This window comes from Trachurus trachurus (assembly GCF_905171665.1).
Source record: "Trachurus trachurus genome assembly, chromosome: 4".
Classification (NCBI taxonomy): Eukaryota; Metazoa; Chordata; class Actinopteri; order Carangiformes; family Carangidae; genus Trachurus; species Trachurus trachurus.
This window is the reverse complement of record NC_139898.1, coordinates 13,173,579-13,198,480: the sequence shown is the minus strand read 5'-3', so window position 1 is coordinate 13,198,480 and position 24,902 is coordinate 13,173,579. Positions and strand designations below refer to the sequence as shown.

Here is a 24,902-nt window from a genome sequence, read left to right as displayed (position 1 = left end):
TGAAAGGTGAATGTAATTAACTTTATTCAACAAGCTGGTGGGATTAAGAAACAAGAGCAGTACAGAACAACACTAACCACCACTGTTGAATGCAATATCAGTGAGTGCTGAGAAAACATACAGTAGCCTACATATTCATGGTATTGTAAAGCACGAGTTTCAAAGCTTGCAGTCCTACTGAAGAACAAGAGAGATGATGAACTGAAGTGTTACTGGAACTGGTACAGAGTAGGTTTTACAATGGCGCACACACTAACTAAAATTGTTTTGTTATTTTTGTTTAAAGATATAGTATTCTTGCTCAAAGCCAGAGTCCTTTTTTCTCTCGAACATTTTGATTTTATATATATCATGATGTTTGTTTTTCCCAGATAAAATTACATTTTCCAAAAAAATGTGTCTGTTAAAACATGCAGGTTTGAAAAGGCCTATTTTTTTGTCCAATAAGACTGTGTTTACTACATATCCTTGAATAAAATTGGCACATTGTCTCTCACTCTTCCCCATGGGTTGCTGGATTAACCAGAAACGCACTTTATGAATTAATTATGTGGAACAGAGAAATGCTTGTTCAGTGCTGAATAAACTAAAAGTAAAGTTCTTTTTGTAGTGTTTAGGCTGAGATATTTACCTCATAGTCAATTAAAAAAAAAAAAAACTTCTAGGGGGAAATTGGAAACACATTCTTGTTTATAACCTATATAAACGCATTGAAGCCATGTTTAAATGAAAATTGATTATAAATGTTGGATTAAAACTATGAGCTTCAGCTGTAAACCTACCCGTCCGTCTAAAAACACAGTGTGCACTTCTGTGCACGTTTGTTCTCTGACAGGTTTTTTGACCAGGGTTTCTCTATCTGGCCATTTATAGCATGGTGAGCTGAACCCTGTATCGTAGCAACAGTAACTATGGGAATAGAAACCTGTGGAGAGGTCAATGTGATGGCCTCCACTTGGCCTCTTTGTACAAAGGCTCGCACATTGATTTTTCTAATTCACAACATCTATAACCACCTCCGCCTCACAACACCCACCTCTGCACAGACACAGAAAAATATTTAATGCCTTCCCTTTAATTTAATCTGAGGCCGTGTCTAACTAATTGTAGCAAGACAAAATCATTTATTTCACATTGCACAACACAAATTTCAATATGAAACACATCAGGCTGTGCTAGAATCTATCCTGCGCCTCGTTTCCTTTTTCTTATTATTTCATTTTCCTCTATCTCTTCTGTGCTGCAGACCCTCTGTTGCTATTTGTCTCCTCTCCCTGTGTGTGCATTTGATGCTGGCTTCAATCCTCATGGGGGAAACTCTCCAGGGACCCTTAATTGACAAGTGTGTACAATAACTAATCAGCGGCAAAGCAACTGCCCTTTAAAATGGTGAATTAACTAAACTAATTTCAGATAATCCCTCACCATACCAGACCACGCTGACAGCAGCAATTGATATTTGAAATGCAGACACCCCTTGTCGCTGATTTCTGCCAGTCATTTCAGCAACACACTCAAACCTCCCCGAGGTAAAGGTGGCGTGCCTGATAAAGTGCTGATGGAGCTCCGAGAAGATTAAAAACAATTTTCTAGCTCGACGTGCCTATGTGCAAACACAACGCTTCATACCTACATTCAGTTATATACACATAACACACACACAGTGACATTACTTAAAGCATTAACTGCAGTAAGTCGCCGGTGTATACAGTATACGGCATAATGCTTTGATTTAAAAGGACAGGGTGATGTCTAGTGGGCATTTGCTCACAAAAGTTCATGCCTTATAAGAGGTTTACCGATTTAAATTCTGTTTCTGTGTTGATGCCTAACCTTTCCCCCCTAAAGCTACATAATGTGTTCTGTCAACACGGTCCTCTCCTGCAGATTAACATTGTCAGACAGCTGTGGAGTGAAAAGGACAACATGCTGTTTTCATAGCAATGGGAGAAACTCTTTGACAGCTTGACCTGACACCAGCCATCAGAGTGTTTTCTGAAAACAAGAAATGAACTCAAAGTATCTGCTGTACAAAAACCCGATGCAAATACTGTATGACTGTTGATTGTGTGTACCTGCGGACATCTCGAGTGATTGAAATATGTTAAATGACAGTTGGACAGGAAGATTTAGTTGTTGAAATTAATTGAGTTGTTCTGCAGGTGTCTAATTACCAGTGTTTCTCTATCGTTACATCACCTCTGCTGAGTGATTAAGGAGTCCTATGGAGGTTGTTGGGGAGAATGGAGCAGAATACGGCCTCTTTGATTACAGCTCGCACCAAACTGAGAATTGGTAGTCTACAGGTTTTTCAATCCACAAACTAAAAATATGTTTTCAGGAGCCCTTTTGAGCATTGGCTGCCTTGGTTGCTTTGCTTTGCTTTGAAATAACATATTAATGATTTTTTTTTCTTTTGCTTGGTAAGTTTGATATACTGTATATTAGAGGGAAGGATCTTGGCTCATTCAAAATTATCATTTGTATGTAATTTGCTTTTAAAAAAAATATTTTTTGTGTATTTCCCTAATCTATCTAGCTCTGAGGGAACTGTTTGGGTTCGCAAGTTCACGAGCACAGTCCACTTTGACGAAATACAAGGCACTTACATTACGAACATTATATTATATCTCAGAACAGTGTCTCTCGTCCCATTAAGCTTCGGATGTTATGTTGCCTATTTGCATTTATTTCGTAATGTACTGCCCGCTTGTGGCCACAGCAAGCTATTATTTCTAGATGCTAGCTTCACTTCCAGTTGTTGCATTCACGTCTCTGTTGTGGGAAAGCTGTGTCCTGTTGACAAAGTCTGGAGCCTGTCAAGTGTATTGTGGATAACCTCATGGGATCTTTGACTAGCTGTAACTTAAGTGTGCTTGTCAAACAGCCTTCAACTCAGCTTCCATTGTTCTGGCATCAGTTAGATATTGCATGCATTATTATACACACGTGTGATAGATGTGTGTTAGAAATTAGAAAACTCAGCTGTCTTTTCTTTCTATGCATCAAGAACTGGTAGCAAGTAAATGAACAAAATATATTATGACTTCTAATTATTCTTTATATCTAAGGTGGTTGCCATTAGTCATTGTAGGGTTTGTGCACCTGAGTTCAGTCTGTGTGACTTTGTGAGTCTGTCATCTGTTTGGAGGTGTGTGGTCAGTACAGCAGTACAGTTACAGTAGAGGCAACTGGATGAAAAGGAGAAGCACATCTGCAGGAGCTTCTTGGCCAACAACTGTGTAAAGGGAGCCACTGTCCCCTTCTCCCCTCCATGCATTTTTCATCACACGCTCCCTTTTTTATACTATTTAGCTTCTCCCTCCTCTCTAAACTTCCATGTGGTGCGTGCTGACATGGCATTTCTTAGCCTTGCACACAAAGCCCTCTGGTGCTCAGTGTACAAGAGTTGGAGCATGGCCTTGTTGGTGTGCCAGTGTGTTTATGTTTGTGTGTGTGTCTGTGCTCATGTGTGCATACATGTGGATATTGGCTATGCTATGCTCCCTCGCTCTCCCATCTTTCCCCTTCTCATGCACTCACATCACACTGAATATGATCCCAGAGCACCACAGGCAAGAGCTTATGGAAAGTCCAATTGGCAGCACCCAAACTACACAATCGTTGAGACTCCCTGCATAGAAAGATCATCTTAAATTATTCTGAGCTGAAATTTAAATTTCGTTTTGTTTTGGCTCGAAGCAACAGGCCAAACTGCCGGGGTGACAGGTAAAGGTAAAGGACAGGGGGAATTAAAATGCCTACTGTAAGGTTTGCCAGAGAGAGAGAGCGAGAACTAGGAGGAGATAGAGTGCCAGAGGAAAAGGCCATCTGCCTGATAGTTTAGTCTAAGTTGATGAGAGAATTAAGTCTGTCTTTTGCAGTACAATTCTATTAGGCGATGGTTTGACAGGTCTGGATTTCTGCACTCTCACATACCTATCATATTCCAGGACACAGATTGTATTAAGCATGGAAAATCAAAAACCAAAAGAAGCTTTACAGCTCAATGGTTTCATCAACAGAGAACAGATGTCTTGTAATACTGTATGTGTCTTTGCTTGCCAGGCCACTGGATGATTTGCTATGACAATAAACAAAACCGATAAATCTGATGCATGAGGTAAAACAGCGACGTGAAAATGACTGACATCCGATGAGCTGAAGAGGAAACCCCCCCCCCTCCACTCTTGATGATGTGTTCAATATATAGATATTTGTTTCATTAGATATCAAGCTAAAAGATATTCTGGAAATGAAAACAAATGGGCTGACAAGGAGAGTGGGGCAGAGGAGAGAGACAAAGAGAGTGGTTTGTATAGAGTAGATTTTATGGTTCATTCTTGCAACAAATGCATGCTGGGTTTTCTTATGTTTAATTTGTTCATCTTTATCCATTCCGTATTCATTTTGTTCTGTTATATTATGTTCTACATTTAACATGAAGTGAGATGCTGCACTAACAGCAGAGTTGTGTCACAGGATGGGCAACCAGACATTTTATGTCTCTATCCTCCTTCCCTTAATGTGCTGGTCTTTGGATCACTAGGTGTGGACAGACGTGTGCCACAGTCGTGACACTCTCTCCTGTTGAAGCTGTTACTTTGCTCGCCTCTGGCTGCTGCATCTCTACAAATGCAGGTCTAAACTGCTGCTGCAGGTGCTTTTCTTGCCAACAGGTGGCACATAGTGGGCTGGAAATTTCAGCTCTGATATTTCTGTCACTACAGCACTGCAGACGGATAATGATTCACTTTGTTTGCTTTCTGTGAGATTCTTTGTGATTCTTTCACCTGCCAGTTTGATCATTGATGCTTCAGCTTCTCATATAACTTTCCCTGCAAGAAAATTGAAATGTATTTATCCAGGAAGGGCATAAAAAATCAAAAAGGAAGATGAAAGCATGAGGTAATTTTTTTCTCCTCCTCTTCATTAGGGGTGGGCGATATGACAATATTAGATTGTGAAGGATTAGAACCTGTTGACGATCTGCCAAAGCAGAGAGATCGTAGTATCATCTATAGGACACCTTTCCATTGCTGATCTATGCTCTAGCAGTAGGGTTTTTTAGGCAAATTACATTTGGTAGTCTGCTTCATGCCCGCCATTGAGACAGTGATCAACTGATCATAGTGAATTGTCCAAGGAGCCAGAGGAGCTTTAGTCTGTACAACATCTTTCACTTTGCAGTTCTACAGACGTATCAATTAATTCACTAAAGCACAACAGCAAACGTAACTAGAACATTTCCTCTGGGGACATTTTGAAAGGCCCACGGGGCTACTGCCGGTTTTGCCATCTCTGTCAACATGGGAATCAAACCCATGATCTTAAGGTCAAGACAGAGCTGATCAGACAGACACATGATCATCTTTCTATAAGCACTGATATGGAGGAGCTGTAACCACATTAGGTTAACTGTGTGTGTGTGTGTGTGTGTGTGTGTGTGTGTGTGTGTGTGTGTATAATCACATGAAGTTACCTGTGTGTGTTAGAGTGTGGGAGAGGAGTGCGCGCTTCCGCGCGCATTTGTATGTTACCTGTGTGTTTTGATGTGTGTGTGTGTCTGTAACTGTAATCACATGAAGCTGGTTCTAGAGTCTGTGTGTGTGTGTGTGTGTGTGACTGACTTGACACATGTTATGAGCTGCATCCTGTGTCAGTCTGATTTAGCTGTGTGTCTGTGTTTATAAACATTTAAACGAGCGCCAGGTGGATTGTTTATGAAGTTAACGAGCTCTGGCCTGAGAATCAGACATTACCACGGCAACTCCAGGTGGTTACCACGGCGATAGGGGGCCCCCAGGCTGAGACAGACAGAAACGTGGAGAAAAAGAGCGATTTTATGCCTCTGCACCGGTCTCACATTTAGGCTTAGCATGACAAAACGGTAACTCCTATCAGAACAAAACACAGATCACGTTGCTCTAAGGACTTCCTGAAAAATTTGGTACGATTTGGTGTTTCTACAGTAAATATTTTGGAGACGCTGGCAGTTTTAAAACATCAGTCCATTCTGCTTCTCTCAGAAAATATTTGTATTGGAGTCAATGAGGAGCAGAGACAGACGTGGCCGCACTCAGAGGCTTATTCTGTAAATTCTGTAAGTCTCTCTGATATTTTGAGCACATGATATGAGAGATAACAAGTTTGTCTTACAAATTCTGAAAAAATTATGTGTGTAGAGTGTAAATTGTGGCCGGGCCGAGTGTGGAAAGAGAAAAAATCTGGAGTTTTTCTGGCATCTCTCCCACTCTAACCGATGATGTCACGCAATCTCATAATTTCTCCAAAAATGATCATGGTCATTGATCAGGGATTGATCAAAAACTATATGACCTATCAAAACGTGGAGTAATACGACAATACACAAGACTTGTGTCTACTGTTTAAAGTTTAAATGAAGTCTCTATATGCCTGAGCAGTAGATGTTTGTTAAACTCCAATGATTGGTCTTTTTCGCTCTTTTTTTTCCGCCCGTCCCATTGACTTCAATGCAAAATTTTGCGCAGTTTTTCGCGACTTGCGTCGCGAAAAATTCGTAAACTGTTGAGAAAAGTAATAGCACACCTTCCTCAAGGGCTACATTTTTACTTAGGGAATTGTTGGGTTGCACTGTTAAGTGACTTGCAAAATGATCAACAACCAATAGTTAGAAATCAGTGTAAAAAATTGTGATAAAATTGTGATCGTGAATTTACTGTCAAAAATCATGATATGATATTTTCGATATTTTTACCATATCTCCCTGCCATACTCTTAATACAGGATTATTGTTGAAAAAAGTGCTATAAAAGAACAACTTGCCTCTGCCTTGTTAGTCCATTTATAAGCGTTAATGATAATGACAGCTCATCTTTCTCTTCTCACACTGATAATTAAAGTTCTGAAAAACACTACACTTTACACCAACAGCAAGCAGGTCAAGTGAAGTGTATGTGTCAAGAAAGATGAGCAGTATATGGTATTCTGTAGTTATAGCTATGGTAGTCTTTGACAGTGAAGCATACCTACAGTATATCATTCACATTCCCTTCCTCTCAGATGTAATATACAAGATGTTGTGGAAATCCTGGCAGCACTTCATTAGTCTAGCAGTGCACGGCTCTGGAAATATGTGATACAAGCAAATGTGATTATTCAGACAAGTAGGAACAAAAAAAAGTTAGAATAGAGAGTAAGGGAGCCTCGTATGCGCACTTGCCTTAGGCTATAGCAAAACACTATGGCTGTCCCACATATGAAAAGCTTTCAGTAGAATCCCATCTTCTAAAAAAGTGCTGATTGACCTTCTAGCCTAATTAAAGTGCACCATCGCCAACAGACAGCAGATAAGACAGCCTGGCTGTCAGTGTGACTGACAGGGTTAGGCTCTCCCCCTGCAGTCACATCAGCACTACAGAGGCCATGCATACAAAAAGCACACGACAGCACAGAGAGTGGAAAAGCTCCAAGTTTAGCACCGTGCCTCCCATCAAGAATCAGTTCCAACTAATAATATGGAAATGGTAAAGTATAAAAGTACACCAGTGACACGCTTTAGGGCTTATGTATTTATTTATGTATTTGCAACTTTACCTCATGCAGCATTTCCCTCCATCTTATAACTGTTAACACTGCAGTTTTTTTTTCACAGTCAAGAGATGCTCTGTGCTAAAGTGGAGTGTCTGAAAAATGAAGCTGCTGGCTGATGCCACACATACGTATACAGCAAATCTGAATCCACTTTTCACCAAGGTCTGTGTAGGTCTAGGCAGGTGAGGCCTGGAGTGCACCCTATATTCCCCTACAGCTCTCACACTTTGGGCCAGGAGAGAGCTGACATGCAGGGTGGTCTGTAAGCCTCTTTTGTCCATGTGCAGCAAAGTCATCTGCCAGCTCAGTTGCTCTTGCAGACAAAGCTTCAGAGAGATAGCCCATATTCTGGTACATCCTCACTCTCTCTTGAGCTGGAGTTGGGCATGGCCCCTTGCTCTCTGTCTCCTAAGCCTCCTCTCTTTCATTCTCTCTCTCTCTCTCTCTCTCTCTCTCTCTCTCTCTCTCTCTCTCTCTCTCTCTCTCTCTCTCTCTCTCTCTCTCTCTCTCTCTCTCTCTCTCTCTCTCTCTCTCTCTCTCTCCCTGATGCACCCTTTTCACATTTTCTCTTCCTCTTTACTTTTGTCATATCTACACCTTGATATTTCTGTTTTGCTGTCTGCAGTAATTGAGCAGTAATACCATAACCTTTAAGTATTATCTTATAGTTTCCTTCCATTCCGGCTTTGCCTGACTGTCAACCTTTCTATTGTCTTTTCTCAGATAGGGGCTTTTGTTCTAGCATGAGTTTATATTTCACAATATTGCAGTTGTCCAGAGGTGAGGAGGTGAGAGGATATTGGTATTGTACTCTATATTTAACACAATACGATCATGGAGGGGTGAGGATATCACATAGGGCTTGGTTTGGCTCACTGTATAATGAAGTTTGTTGTCTCTTGCTGTAGTCAATTTTGTCCTTCCGTATGAGGAAAAAAGGTAATTACTTGAGAGCAGCCATGAAGGCTAATGAGTTACCATGAAGGTAACTCATTAACCATCCAAGATAATCACAAGGTAATATGAGAGAACGAAGAGAGATGGAGATAGTACGTACGGCAGAGGGAGATGGCACAAAAAAAAGGGCGAACAGACAAAGAAAGAAAAATATGTCAGAGCGATGATAGGAGGAGCAGCTATGAGCAACTCCGCTGGAAGGAAGAGGAAGGGAAGAGAGAGAAACTGCATGGAGAAGAAGGCAGGTGGGGGTTGGTTAAGGGGGCTGGCCGAGGGGGTGTGTCCAACATTACCCTCATGAATCAGTGTCAGTGGAGCGATGAGAAAATAATTAAGAAACAGGCTAGCGCTGTGTTAAATACTGCCAAAGGTAAAAGGCCTATTCTACTGTATAGAAACACAATCTGGACGGAAGAAGAAGAATGGCAATAAATGGGATAGAGGAAAATGAGGGGGGGGGGGGTGAGGGGGAGAAAATCCATATCATAACGGATGCCAAAATGCCCTTCAGATGGCATTATGAAGGGAGACAATATAAATAGCGCTGCCATATTGTAAATGTTTATATACAGTAGCTACATACACATGTTGCACAGCAGTTTCAGGATTTATGACTACAGCCGTAATACACTGAAGTCGACACAAGGCTGTGAGTAATATTTCACATTTGTTATCATATTGAGTGTAAATTTGCTGAGACGTATATGGTGGAGATAAAATATTTTAAGCAATTTCTCCTTATGTTCCCCCTCCTTTCCTTTCAGCTGTTCTCTGTCTGAGCTGGGGTGCAAGCTGTCGGCCGGAGGCCGTGAGTCGGCTGTAACAGTACAGAAAGCGAGGTGAAAGGAACACACGGAACACACATGCGTGCCAGCGGTTACACACCTCAGAGATTTTACGTGGAGCATTTAAGGAGGGGAGAACCAAGTCAGAAGCCTGTAATTGTATTTTCAAGGCTTCCAGCAGAGCCAAGATGCAGCTGAAATCCCCCTAGCCAGCAGCACATAACAGAGCAGCCATTAGATTGCACTGGTGCATAAAATCTGCGGAGATCTTTGGAGAATATTGAGTGACAGACAGGGAGGTCCTGTGTGTAGTATGAACATTTTTACATGTTCATGCATTGGAACACATATGTGCACTTAACCGATGTGTGGGTGAGTTTTTCAGGTGTCATGCATAATATCCATCACCCTCTCTTCCAGCAGCCCAGAAAGTATTTCCCTCTGAGATGGAATCGGCCCAGTTGGTGTGCGAGGAGGAAATGTGTACTATGAGAATGCAGAAGCTCTTTTCCTGCGAGGCTGCTGTGAGGCATCATATTATAGTTTGATCTTAAGTTCTTTGGCCTTACTAACACGCTATAGGGCGTGTGATGCAACAGTTAACCAACCACAACCTCCCACTCACTCGGGAGATAGTTTGTTTGCAGAAAGTGTTTCAGTTGCCTCTCGATATTGTATGTTTGTATATAGGCCTGCACGCTCTGTGTGTGTGCCTGTTCATTTAGTTGTGTGTACTTTCAAGCTGCTTTATTTCCCAATGACAGACTGTATGCGTGCGTGTTTATACAATTTTATGGTTGCTTTGCGTGCACTTGCCCGCATGTTTGCAGCGTGTGTGCATACATGAGCAGCCTTGTGGGAGTGTGTTTATGCATCTTTACATGTGTGTGAAAGCAGCGAGGCCTAATCCATCCCAGAGGAGTGCTTAGTGAGGGATGCGCTGTTTCTGCAGCATGGCTATCAAGGCCCTCCACGCACTGCTTCAATGGCATTTTTACTGATAGCTTTTATGGGTTGCGGGCCGAGCTGCCAATGAGCGGCCTTGACACCAAAATGATGAAACTATGACGTGAAAACACACCAGTGTCACTGTGTGTGCTGCTAGAGCCACGGAAGCAGGTTGCTGTATAGCTACTGTTAACGGGAACGCGCGGAAACCGAATCACGGAGCGAATATGCACCTAAGATGTAGAACAAGCAACCTTGTAAGAGTCATAATGGAATATTGTATGTTTAACAATCATTCTTTATTTTGTCCTATATATGCTTCAATAGAAGTCCATAATGCTTCACTTTGGTGTTTGCATAAGTGGGTGTGATGGCTTTTCAGTGAGAACTACAGTATTGTTTTCTTTGCAGTGCTGTTTCCAAGCAACAGCTCCGAAGTTGTGAGGGAAACAGCGCTAATAAGCTACCTCATTAGGGCCGGTGCATGGTAGGCCTTACAATTTGTGCTGTCAACTCTGTGGGTTAGCATGCAAACTTCAAAAGACAGCTGCAGATACAGCACACGCACACACACACACACACACACACACACACACACACACACACACACACACACACACACACACACACACACACAGGAGTCCTCATTTACTTTAGAAATTGGTAAACAAACTATTCTATCAACCCACATTTCTTCCTCAGATGAAGGTGTGCTGGTGGAACCTACTAACTGGGTTCTGTCTGAAGTGGCTCCAGCGTTATGACAAAATACGTGGCCGTCCTCTCGCTGGTGATAACGCAGCACATGAAAGGCTCATTATTCAGGAGTTAATTTGGCAGGCTATTCTCACCCGGAGGCTGTGCCAAACCTCAGACTCCCTCCTTCGTCGGTCTCTGCCACTCCCACCGCTAATCCCTTACTGTACGCAGGGTGGGAACGATGACCTTAGCCCATCTATACACAACAGGGTGTACTTCATGTGCACTCCTGTGTGCCGTACATGCGCACGCACGCACGCATGCACCCCCTCTATACACATAATCTCATTAATGCAAACACAACCCTAGTTAGATCCCTATATGTAATAAATTGGATTAAATTCCACTGGCTAAGCACTGTGATCTCTTAGGGTTAATTAATTTCATTCCATTTTGTCTGTGTTTTCTATGCTTGAACACATGCTGACACTGTTATTGTGTGGCATCCTGCTCATTGGAGAAGTATAATAGGCTTGTGAAGGAGGGAGAGAAAGCCACAACGTATGGTATTCCGGCTACAAAGTGATTTTGATTCTTTCTTTCCTTCTTTTGACAAGGAAGTACGCTACAGCAGCTAGCTCTAATATGGTGGATCCTTCCCCTCCTCACAGCCTCTCTCTGGCTCTTATCTTACCCTCCAAATGAGAAAACCTGGATGGCTTCTCAGGGCCCCTGTTTCTGCCTGGATGCTATCTCATTTGGTTTTAATATATTTATCCATTCATTATTGTTCCCTTTTATCGGCCAGCTAATATTGTTCATAATTTGTCCTTATCTCCAAGCCTGACAGTCAAATTTGCACTCCGGCTCAGCAGACAGATGGAGAAATGACCCTTTTCCAACCCCTCCTTCCCTAACTCCTCTCCTCCCTTCATTCCTCTCCTCCTCTCCAAACTCCAATGAAACATGACTGACAGCCTGCTGTATAAGTAGTTGTCATAGCAACCTCCCCCATCCTTGTGACAAGTGCTTTTTCTCTATAGCACTCTCTCGCCCTCTGTCACAATATCTCTCTCGCTCCCTCCATCTCCGCTCCCTTGCTGTTGCAACGACTGAGAAAGAGACAGGGAAGGAAAATTTGAAAAACCAGAGAGCACCTAAGGCAGTTGGTATGCTTCTCTTCTAACCTTCACCCCCATTCTCCTCCCTTCCTCCTTCCTCCTTCCCCCCCACCACCACCACCAACACCACAGCCCCTGACAATGATTTACCAACTCCTGTGGTGCACCTCTTTCATCCATCCTGGCTTATCAAGAGCTGCAGGACTGTATGCACAGTAACTTACAGTATGGGCACATCATTCTCACTCTCCAACATATTCACTCTTTCCTTCTCTCCTCCATTCTCCCTCTACGTCTCTGCTTCCCTTGGCTCTCTCTCTTCTTCTTCCTCTTTCTCTTGTTGCTTCAAAACTCCTACTCTGCCCCATTGCTATTCAGTAAGTCTCATTTCACTGTCAAAATCCTCAGCAGTCTGCAGCGTTATCATGGAACATACAGTAATAAGTCTCTAGTACACTGGACTGCGCTGCAGTGTGTGTATGGACAGGAGATCCTTCAAACTTGTAGTGGAATTAAACATTATGTAACAAAAGAGAGTGCTATAGAGATCTGGAGCATGTGCATAAGTAAAGAATTATGATGGTGCTGTCAGCCGTGCGTGCGCTGTAATAGTCAGACTACAGCATGAAGATCGGAGATATGAAATATTACTGATTTAATTTGCTTGTGCGCAGTGACTCAAAGACTTCACACAAGGCCAATGCGCTCATACTGAAAAGCTTATATTGATTTGAAAGGGTCCAAATGGACGCAGTAATCTTCAGTATGTATAACCAGGCAGCACACTGCCATTTCATTATTCTGAAGTTTAATTTCCAATGCATTTATTCCAAACAAGCATCTGTTTAATAACTCTGAGTAAATTAAACATGATGGGGGTGAATTGCAGGACAGCAGTGGTGTGTCACAATAAAGTTGGATACAGTACTCTACCAGGGTGAGCTGTAAACGTATCTTAATGCCAGCAGGCTGCACAGTTATCACAGTTAACTTGCTGGTGGTTATTAGACCCCTGAAATGTTTAGGTGATGGCATTTCAGTGTAAATGCAAAAGCAGAGAGCCGCTCTAATTTGGGATGGTATTAATGTTGGCCTGGCTCTTGCTGTGATGTAAGTGCAAAAAAAAAAACAGCCCATCATTTCTTGTCTGATTTTGTATTCATCTATACCATTTACCACAGGTAGAGAGGCTGTAACAGAAAGATGATTCAGCCGCTCTTGAAAGCTGCAAAAAAGACATTGAAAACAGCCTTTGCATCACAGAATGTTTCAGGGTTGTATGAGAAAGATTTACTTTTGTGATTGACTAATAGTTATGGAATAATTACGAAAATGTTGCTAATTATCCCCTTAAATGGAGCCAAGGCACCGCTGTTTTACCTGTGCATACATACACATGAAGACTAACACAGACAGCTGTAGTGCTCTGCAGAGTATGGAGATCTAGTGAGGGAGGGTAGTGGGGGGTCAGTTTCCATACATATGGAATATGTCACTGGACACAGATTTTATGCAGCATGTTCTGTACTGCATGGACAGGGCAGAATTACAGATTGAGGATGAGTGCCCTTGAACTATTGCAAAGGCTGAATTCATCTGAGCATTGAGGAGCCTAGGTTTCTGCAGAGAGTCTATCTCAGACCGCCATCCTCAGATCAAAGAGGCCAGAACTCCAGTAAAGACGCGTCAAGATAAATATCCGGATTTCAGAATGTGTGTAAAAATGTAGGTTGGTTAGGGAACCCCGCCGAGATGCAACAAATGCTCCTTTGTTTTCCCCAGTTTTGACGAATATCGCGCGCTGTATACTAAGCTTTGCTTTGCAGCAGGATAACAAACAGAAGAGGCAGGATTATTGATGGCGTGTTGCCTCCGTGGCCACCAGCAGTAGCAGTTAGCAGTGGCTACAGTAGAAAACCAGCAGCAGTTAAGCCATTAGTATAACGTTAATCTGATAAAAGAGTGACGGCTGAGGTGGTGAGATGCTTGTATAGCAGTGGATGGGAGATAGTAACAATACATCATTCGGGTGTCTGTGAGTCTCTACAGCTTTTTGTTCCGTAGTCTGAGCAACACAAGTTAGACAACATTAATCTAAAGAATGGCTGCCCCAAAGAAAAAGTCAATACACTATAGATACGAGATAGTTAACAGCGGGAGATGGAGCTTGTTTGTGTGTATGCTGTGTGTGGTAAGTGAGGGATCTGTCATATCCAACCCTCTGTGTCAGGGTGTGAAAGGGTATCCTAGTTTGTGCATGTGATTTCGACTGTAGGTGTTTAGCACCCTGTGTGTGTGTGTGTGTGTATATGTGTGTGTATACACACACACTTGCCTGTGCTGCAGCGTTGTAGATAAATGAGATAATGTTACTGGCGATGAACAAGACCTGAATTCCCAAGGTAGCATTTGAGTTGAGAGCAGCCACAGCAGAATTGTAGACTGTGGAACAGATCTCATAGATGATCTGTTTTCATGCGTGGTTAGCTTGTTTTCAAAGCACACTCAGAACATGCACTCCATCTCCCTCTCCCTCTCCCAGCCACAGATGAAAAACTCAGACTAAATGCTACTGCTGTAAAAAAAAAAAGAAAAAGAAAAAAAAAATCCATAAAAAGTCACATCTTTCTTACGTTTCAGTTAAATCCAGCATGTGTGTTCAGATTTTCAGATACGCAAAAAAAATAAAAAATAAAATAAACGCCCACGCATTGAACACAACTCCAGTGTCAGGCATGTGTGTAGCTCACTGTGAACCACGCAGGGATGTGATATATAGTGGCCAATGATCCTGTTATACTTGGAGTCCTATAAATATTATTCCATTCAGCTGGAGGTGACTTGCCAGTTTGCAGTCTTTCAGCTGAAGGATGGATGCAGTGTCGTATTTTAAAGCAGGCCACATGTGAGCCACTCGCATTGTGATTGTCAGAGTGCCGCTCAAATGAAATTGATAAAGGTCATGCATTAATTCAAAACTTGTCAAGCCCCCATCATCTACTTGAGCAGGCGAGTTAGAGAAGTATAGGGGTGAGCAAAGGACGTGTGCTGTGCGGTCGCATGGGTGGTCCTGTGTGTTGTGTGTGACTGTGTGTGGCTGTATACAGGAGGGAGCGTGTGCGAGATGTGGTCTGGCGGCATTCTGAGAAATTTGTGCAGGCCGGCCCCTCCCCCTCTTCTCGACTCATCTCCCCCATCCAACCTCAGAATTTATATTCTCCCTCCAGCAAAAGGAAGGACCATCTTGGCCTTTCATTTTCCAGTTCAGGGCTTTCCTTTTTTTGCAGATAAATGCTCTCCAATCCACCCTGACAGATGTCACATTGCATCACTTCCATTTTGATACATTGCCTCTGATCCTGCCACTTGCAATAAGGAGCCAGCACCAGGGACGCTCCTCCCTAGACAACGCTCTGACACGGGTGATTATTTTAAAGGTGCATCATTGGCGGTGCTGAGTGCTGAAACCCTAACTGGGCGCCGTGTTCATGTACACTCGCCGCTGTGCCCGCTGCAGGAATGTAGGTATCGGCTTGTGTCTGGGTCAGGAAATTACAACGATGCGACATACTCAGTAGTCATCACAAGTTATCCTGACACGGCTGCACGACTTCTGGCAGCGATTCATGCCGCTCTCCGACGCTTTGCAGCAGCCGCCGCCAACCCTGTCTCTCACTCAGCCGCTCCACCGTGACTTCACAGGTCAGAGTTGGAGAAACAATCTGTACAAAGGGAAGGTTTTAGTGCTTCTGCTGCCAGCAGAGGCACACTGCACTGTAGCATTAATCATACAAGGCCAGAGTACATCAGTAAACACAGTGTGTCAGGTCAAGGTAAAGATCAGATCCCACAGCATTTAACAGGACTCAATAGCATACAGGCTATCTATTGAAAAGTCAGCGTTATTCATGGCATGTCTCCCAGCCTTTGTTGCTCGCAGGAGAGACACACCATTGTTCGCCACGCCAGTGCACACTGAAATATTTCTCTGGCTACACAAAAAAACACTGGATCAGCAGCAATTAGTAGAGTAAGAGAGAGATAAAGAGAGGAAGGGAGGGAGGGAGGCAGTTGAAAAAAAAATGAGGGGGAAAAATGTAGAATCAGCGAGAGAAAAAGAGGAGCAGAAAAGAGAGAGTCGGGAGAGATGAATAGAGCGAGAGACCACGGGAGACAGTGAGTAAAAGAGAGGGAGAGAGCATGATTTTCTCGCCAGTTCAGTGCAGTGTATAGGAAGTTGGAGCTGCCTGGAGCCTCTGGTGCTTTTAAAGGACCAAAGACTTGCTCATTGTCTTGGGTCTCTGTGCCTGAGAGAGAGAGAGTGTGTGTGTGTGTGTGTGTGTGTGTGTGTGTGTGTCCCTGTCTGACTGTGTGTGTGTAACCTCTTCATTAGTCTTCCCTCTGCTCTTTCCCTCCAGCCCCTGACCACTCACTTACCCCCAGCAGCTACAGTATATGGGCCCATATGGGACTAAACCCACTTATACTAGAGATTAAAATGATCAGTCTTGGATAACAGATAATACAATGTGACTCGAGTTCCACCAGCGCTAAATAATCCAGACAGTTACTCGACTGTACCAAGGCTCTGCGAACATGTCGCTGTGTTTGTTTCTGTGGAAGAGAGACCTCTTCTTCAGTGCCTGTCCGTGATGATGACACCAACAAGGGTGGGGGGTCTGGGTGGGGTGGGGTTGCTTTTAAACATGTAAAGCTACATTTCTAATGTACGTTTAGTGTTGTATTATTATTATTATTATTATTATTATTATTATTATTATTATTATTATTATTATTATCATTTACAATGATGAGATTTCACCCATGTATCCCCTCGAATTACTTTCATAAATTGCAGTCAAAGTTAAAATTTAACATTTTGTCTCTTTGTTTGTTCCAGAAGACAGGAAGTTGTTTGTCGGGATGCTGAACAAACAACAGACCGAGGAGGATGTTTACCGCCTCTTCGAACCCTACGGAGTCATCGAGGAGTGCACGGTCCTAAGAGGTCCTGACGGAAACAGCAAAGGTAGGAGCCATGATACAGTTGTCAGCATTATTTAGGTCACTGACAGAGAAGTGACAGTGTGTGTCAGTGTCAGTGACAGCTGGGGTATGTAAAATATATGTGACACATGCATCAGATCTGGGTCAAGATGCATTTTCACGTTATCACAAACATTTTTAACAATACACTGTTTGTACTAGATGGCAGCAAGCTGTGACAAAAAAAAGTGAAATCTAATATATCAAATGCTGCTCGGCTGATGTCTGACTTTCATAATTGGTAACTAAGAGACGTCAAGTGGGTAATTAGTCTTTTTGACTTGTTTTGGAGAGAAATTAGTGTCATTTTTTGTCGATGTAATTACTCAAAATCCAAAAGGTTTTAAATCTTGTCATATTTCAACAGGATTTTTTTTCTTTGTCTAAAGACAGGAGGGTTTCTGATAGATCTAAACCTTTGCACACTTACTGCGTATCACCAGCAAAACCGGACAGCCCACATTATCAGTAATTGCGATCCCATCATCTACAGCAATGATTCAAAATGCTGACTTTACCATCACAAACTCTTTTACAACATATTTCCTGTTTCTGGATGAAAAAAAAACAAAACAAAACAAACTCTTCTTCATTTCAAAGTCCTGATTCCTGTTCTGTCACTGTTCTCAAGTGTTAATACAAAACATCTTTTCCTATGGATGTACTGCAGGCCGGTGCTGCAGCTCGGGTACTGTAGTGTTGCTATCTTGCAGGCTTTTTTCAGATAGCCCAAAACTTTTGAAGACATCACTTCCCTCTGACATGCAGCAAAGAGCAAAGAGACTAGTGGTTTTTCATGTCTCTAAAGCCTATTCCCCGTCCAGCGCTTATGGAAATTGTTGTGGAATTATATCTAAGGGGGTTTGAAGCCAGAGCGTTCTGACTGTGCAGTGGTTTGGAGGGGTAGAAGGGAAAGATGGATGTCAAAACAATTCAAGTGTCCCCACTGAGAGGATGGGGGCAGCCAAGGGAAGTTGCATTCCTCTTTGTGGCTCTGATATATTTTGCGCTCCTCCAAAGTGAAGTCTGTGGGTTGAAACACTGAAATCGTCAGCCTCCAAACATTACTGTTACATTTATATTTGATCGCTTATGGTGCCTGCGTTAGTTTCTAATATATATATATATCTTTTTTTTTTTCCAAAAACCCCAAAAAATAAGACATATCTGTTCCTTTTAAAAAACAAATCTGTTGTATACCTAATATATTATACACGTTATGTTGCGAATTAGAGCAAAAGTACAAGTTTGAGTGCAGAATATTTAACGCTCCTTTGCTATATCATATTCAGCAACCTTATTTCACTGATTTCAAAAAGTGCAGGCAGCGCATGACTTGCAAAGTACCAGTATGCCTAGAGTTAAATGCCTAATTATAGAGACATATAGTTTGTACCACTGTAGCAAAGTCCTTGTACAGGTCATGCAGAGCTCGAGCTCTTCTCTATCCATATCTCAATAGGGGGCAGTGGTTTGACAGCTGAATGGGCATCTTGACTGGCTGGTGTCCACAGGGGTAAGCCCATTAAGAGGGGAAGAATGGCAGGGCAGCTGGGTCAAGCAGGATAGATGATAAGCAGAATAAAGTGTGAAAGATTAAATAAGACCAGAAAAGGAACTTAAAATGAAATAAAATTAGGTGAAATAGGGTGTAATTATAAGAGGCCATGGCAGCTCAGTGGTAGTGTAGACTCCTGCCTCACTGCGACAAACCCAGGCTCGGTCCTCGTACATGTACGCTCCCAGTAAACAGTTAAGGTGCTGTCTTTGCGCTGCTGTATCATCTAAATGTGTGTTCATTTGTTAGCTGTGTAATGGACTGGTCATGGTTCCCAGTGGTTTCCTGCTTCCACCCAGTGCATCCAGGAAGACCCCTGGATGAAGATAGTGTATCAATACTTTAACATCAGCATTTACTGGTTATGTAATTATGTAATAAAATTGTGGTTAAGGTATAGGCATGTAAGGACACTATCCTAGTCTGGAGACATTTTTACATTATGTTCATGAGTACATGGCCCGACACCTAGAAACTGAGTCTTTTCAAATAGGCAGAGACTGAAATTACTGTACTGTATATGTTTCAAATAAAATAATATCTCTTTTCCAGTTTTGAAATGAGGGCCGCACTTCGGTCTAATAATTGAATAATTAATGTGCAACAACAAGGTGCACTTTATGGACCCACAAAAGCCATTTCCATCTCGTTTCTCTACTGTATCTACCTCTAACAATATTCCTCCAGGACGTTAGAGCTGTTGGTTCTGTGGGTTTCTGGCATTTGTGCTTCGTATTTACAAATACCGATCAGAACATCCTGTTGTTGGAACCAAAAACTTTCCTGAATTCTCAAATTGGGTTGTTTTCTATCTGAAAACATTACGAGATTAGTCAGATTAGCTAGTATTTAATATGCACAGACAGGCATGTGGTGCTAAATAGCATGCTTTTCTGCTTCATCAGTGCAATGTTTAGCCTGCAGCTCCTGCCTGCTTGTCTGCCTGCCTAATACCCGGAGTGGGGCAGCCTGCTGTGCAATGAGAGCCTCTCACTGCACAGTGATTTCTGTGGTGTCAAATGGAATTCAACATCCTTTATTAATATACCGTAGGCTTTTAAACTCACTCAATTGAATATATTTACTGTATTATGTATTCTGTGTGTGTATCTGTGTGTGTGTGTACCTGAATGTGTATGGTATGCATCTGTTCTCTCTTCTAGGTTGCGCCTTCGTCAAGTTCTCCACACATACTGAGGCTCAGTCTGCAATCAGTGCCCTCCACGGCAGCCAGACCATGCCAGTGAGTACAGTTTTCTCCCACTGATACATAAACACACACAGGGAAACAGGAAAATACACACACCATGCAACTTCCTTTGGATGCGCAACACAAACAAGTGAAATCCCACCATACGCACTCGTTAGCAGCTAACCACCGCTCTTGATTGTAAGTTTTAAATTTATCCCAGTCCTCAAGGTTTAGTCGACCTATAAAAGTACTACAATCATCCTCACAGGTGTCCTAAGTTTTTTTTTTAAGTAAACGGATACAACCAGAAATAGCCTTCTGTCTCTTTAATTAACATGCTACTTAAAAAAAAAAAAAATCCAAATCTAATTTCCAGATAAAACTGTTTAGAATGATAATTGAATTTTGGGTGAGTCATCAATCAGTAGTTCTGCTTGCATAATCAGTGAATATAACTCCAGTGTGAGATTACATTTGCTCGTTATGTAAGCACAGCGTGTCCTCTGAATTCTCTCTGTATTGGATTTACTATGAGCGCAGGAGCTGTATTGCTCATTTGTATGTGTCTCATGTTTTGGTATGGTCGCTGTATACCTGATGGTGTCAAAATAAAAGCTACTTACTCTGCACTCCAAACCTGAATAGAGTTATTCTCCGTGACATCCGTTGAGCGGACAAGGAGTCACGTCCCATATTATTCAGTTGCCTGAAGTATATTCTGCTTTTATCCTCATTTTTGTTTTGGGAACCCACCGCCTCAGAGAAGCGGGGACCCTGAACTCTCGCCCACCCTATCTCACAGGTGTTGTGTTTCACTGTGTGATTTCATTATTAATGGTTGCCAATGTGTGGCTCAAGAGAGGAACGCAGAGAGAAACGCTCGGAACCAGCTGTGCCATTTTGGCACAACCTCCGAGTCAATCTAAGTGCAAATGACTGGAGGTCAGGAGGAAAGACTCTGGATGTCCATTCTTCATAGATACCCTCCTTCTCCATTGCTCCATCCCCCTATCTGTTCTAGCTCTCTGCCCTAGCTCGTCTCTTTTTGGCAGCCTCTCGGGATATTAGGCAATAGACTTGTTTACTCCACCTTTCACCACATTGGCTGCTGAATTATTCATCCAACTATAAGCAGGGGGCCAAAGGGAGGGGAGGAAGAGCTGGAGAGAGAGAGAGACTAAGAGACAGAGAGAGAGAGAGAAAGAGAGAGATGGGGGGGCAGGAGCAGAGGGAGAATGAGTGAATGGACAGGATTTATACCTCCTGCTCTGGTAAATTGATTATAGAAATCTGATCAGCATCTCATATCCTGTGACTGCTGGAGGAGAGGGCACAGTGTGCCTGCCTCGCTGAGATTAGTGGACCACTGCTGGACCATTACGCCTCAGCAGGACAGTGCTATTCAGAGCAAAGTGTCCATCAGTGAAGCAAAAATCCTGGAAAAACCTTGGACCATACATCCTGTGTGTCTGTTTGAATTCTTGTTGAATGCATTTGAGTCTCTGCTCTGCTGTAGTCATTGATTAAATGAGTAAGTGAAAAATCTTCTGTTTACAACACATTATGAAGAAGTAAAGAGAGACCTTTGACAGCAGCAATGCAGGATACACTGTGAACTCTGATCAGCGGATGCCTTCACTGCATCCAGTTTGTATCCGTTGTAGGCAGTCGCTGCGTTCCTACTTCTCCAAGCCTAATAGAAACCATTAATTGTTCTAATGAACTAAGACAAAGGGAGGTAGCCTGTATATGTGTTTGCATATTTGCTGCTCCACCAAGGCTGTGGCTAATGAGCAGAGTCAGAGAGATAACTACTGTATGAAGAAAGCCCAGCCAATAGCATCGCTAGCCGAGGTGTTGAACTGCACCGAATATTAACACAGCAACTAACTACAGCACTTTGATAGATATACTGCCAATCCCCCCAAAGCATGGACAGTGGCTTCTTAGAGTTTATGACACACACTCACACACACACAATTACATGCTTGTGCATACATACACATCTATAAACAGAAGCGCTTTATGTGTAGCACATTTGCATGAGCACTCACACTTTCTATATTGCTCCTCTCACTGTTTCACTGTCACATGCTCGTACAGCCACGGGCGAGGGTCAAAGGCTCCCTGACTGATCTTATTTTCCAGCTCGAGGACTTGAGCTGAATACATTTATGTTATTCATGTACAGGGGGAGTGGGCATTCTGTATGTATTGTATGTGTGAGTTGGTGAGGAGAGAGAAGAACTGCATGGAGAGTGCACATATGTACATCAATGGCGCTCAGTGCCTGCAGAGCAAACCATGTATTTGACTGTAGACTTGTGATGGACAACACATGAAAAAATAATAGCCAATGATAATAATGCCAATCACTAACTACCACATAATGTCAGTGTATGAACACTGATGTTATGATAGTTTAAATGTATGAGTTACACAAGCACATCGGCAGGCATCATATTTCAAGCATGCAGACCTCCGCCTCTCACACACGCCACCGCCATCCCTCAGCCTCCTTCATCTACTACACATGCACACACACACACACACACACACACACACACACACACACACACACACACACACACACACACACACACACACACACACACACACACACACACACACACACACACACACACACACACACACACACACACTGCTACAGTTCAGGATATGAGTGGCTCAATTAAACATTTAAACGCTAGAGCTGTAAAGCAAATTGCTGGGATTCAGCGGGGTCGTGTAGGAAGTAAGTCCCGGGACAGACTTACACCGAGGCGAGGGGGGGATGCGGGTCAGGTTCGCAGAGCTGTGCAGATTTTTTCACTCCGTATCCGCGTCAGCTCAGCCTGAGTTTGAGGATGTTTCAGCTGACACAGCGAGTGAGATAGAAACACTGGAGCAGGATGATGGAAGGATAAGAGCAGAACAAAGGAAAGCAAATGAGGTAAAGTTTGCATAGAAGAGAGAGCCTCATGATTGAGAGTGAAGAGAGGAGTAAAGAGGGTTTCAAGAAAAAGCAGCCAAATGTGATTCCCCAGCTGCTCAGATTCTCTGTTTCTTCAGAGCAACATGCAAATACAAGGATGTGCCACTCAAGAAGACACATTGTCATAATGTGTAGGTCAGCATCCTGCTGCCTTAAACAATACAATGAAAGTGAAGAAAAAGCAGAAGATACTGGGTAAAATCTGTGTTTCAGTTATGATCTCATTTTGTATTCAATGAGATGCAGAGTTTTAATGTCAGTATTTCTCAAGGATGACAGATTGTTGTGTTTCTACTCATTAAACAATGTTCAGCCTTTATTTTTATTATATTTCTTTGAATTTACATTCTAATAACCAAACAGATTACACTCATCCATTACTTTACTAGCCAAGCTTAAAGCGGATGTGTATTTACACAGTATGATTCCAGTGGGGAGCTGGGGTGGAGCAACGGGCGGTAATGGCTTATTAGAATACAGTAATAAGTATAGCATAGCATCATGTAATGTACATGAATTATGGGCTTTATACTGTGTGTATAAAGTATTATTATAGTTTCTAACAGAATATGCAGCAACAGGACATGGATTTTCCATTTGTTGCTGTGGGCACAATAAAACAGTCACAGCTGTTTATATTTTGAATAAAAATCTGTCCTGTACTGTATATGATAGTGACAGTCACCGTAGCTTCAAATAAACAGATGAGCAGCACATGCTACTTGTTAATGTTGTGGAGGAACATTTTCATTTTCTAGGCAGTGACAGTGAAATAGCATTTATCAGAGAGATGAGAAAGATGGTGTGTTATTTCTTAATTTTTGTGTTTGTAGCAGCACGAATGGCCGAATCATAAAGACTGAGACAGATTTGTCATGTGACACTTGAAACCAGAATCAAAAACAGATTTATACAACTTAGTTATACAGCTACAAGGAATTTGCTTTGGTGATTGATGACAGACAAGGTGTGTGACATATAGTTGCACAAGAAAGCAATACTCACAAAGACATAAATATATGTCTATTCTAATATCAGAATATAATGAAAAGCTAAATTCCAACATCACTCGTTCCTCTAGCTTCTCCTTTAACCAACGCAAGCTGTGGTATGGGATGAGTGGCCTTTCTCAATCTGTGTTCTTCTCTGTATTTGTGTTGTTGCAGACTTGTGGAACATCACGGCCCAAGAACTCAAATTAAAGTCAGAGTCGAGCTGTGAACAACTGAAATATCCAGAATCCAAATAAAAAAAGAAACTGTTGAGATTTTGAATATGTGGTCAGTTTATCCAAATAAAGCCTGTTTGGTGTTTTTCGGAGAGATGAGTCTGGGGTCAACCTAATGTGTACTGTCATCCCAGGAGAACAATCTTATCCCAGCAGGCATTTGGCTATTCACCGACTCTGGCTCTGTTTTTGTAGCGCTCTGATATATGATAAAATTCCTTTTGGAAGATGAAATTTTTGTCTCAGAGTTGAAATGTAATATTTGTTGCTGCCTGTTAGTCTGAGAAGATTAAGCTGAATACATAATAAATACACAGTTTGTTGGGCAGTGTAATCGCAGCGCTGCCTCTGTGGTTTCTTATTTCTATAGACACTAAAAATAAACATCTTATTTTAATAAAAATGAATATATAGCGGCATTTTGGGCTATATTATATTCTATTAGACTGGACCTTTGAGTTTAGGTTATTTTGCCACTGTTCAGTCAGGTACAGTTTTGCAGAAGTATAATCACCAGTGCTGAGCTGACCTTGCATCAATGCAGATATCAGTGCAAATAGTCCATCCTGGCAAGTCTGGACTTCTTAGTTTAACTTGGCAAGTTTGAACTCCCCCGTACGGGAGACTGAACTTGGCTTGTATTGAGAATTCTGTCTTGAGTCAGGGATATATGTTAAAGAAGTGGCTTTATTCACACGGGGGAGTGCAGTTTGGACACAAACCAACCATCGCTGGCAGTGAGAAGGAACTGTAAAGAGGCAAACTCCCCTTTACGTGGTTTTGAATGTCTGTCGTCGC

The 24,902-nt window shown here is 42.3% G+C and overlaps 2 protein-coding genes across 2 annotated transcripts in view; both read left to right on the top strand.

Moving 5' to 3' along the window:
* The window catches only part of micos13 (mitochondrial contact site and cristae organizing system subunit 13), a 313,292-nt gene that overhangs the window by 204,426 nt on the left and 83,964 nt on the right, over positions 1-24,902 (top strand). The window lies entirely within an intron of this gene.
* The window catches only part of celf5a (cugbp, Elav-like family member 5a), a gene marked incomplete at both ends in the record, with an annotated part of 179,588 nt that overhangs the window by 132,100 nt on the left and 22,586 nt on the right, over positions 1-24,902 (top strand). The window contains 2 exons of the mRNA XM_083970449.1: positions 16,986-17,114; positions 19,853-19,932. Coding sequence (XP_083826575.1) covers positions 16,986-17,114; positions 19,853-19,932 — 209 coding nt within the window. The remainder of the gene's footprint in view (positions 1-16,985; positions 17,115-19,852; positions 19,933-24,902) is intronic.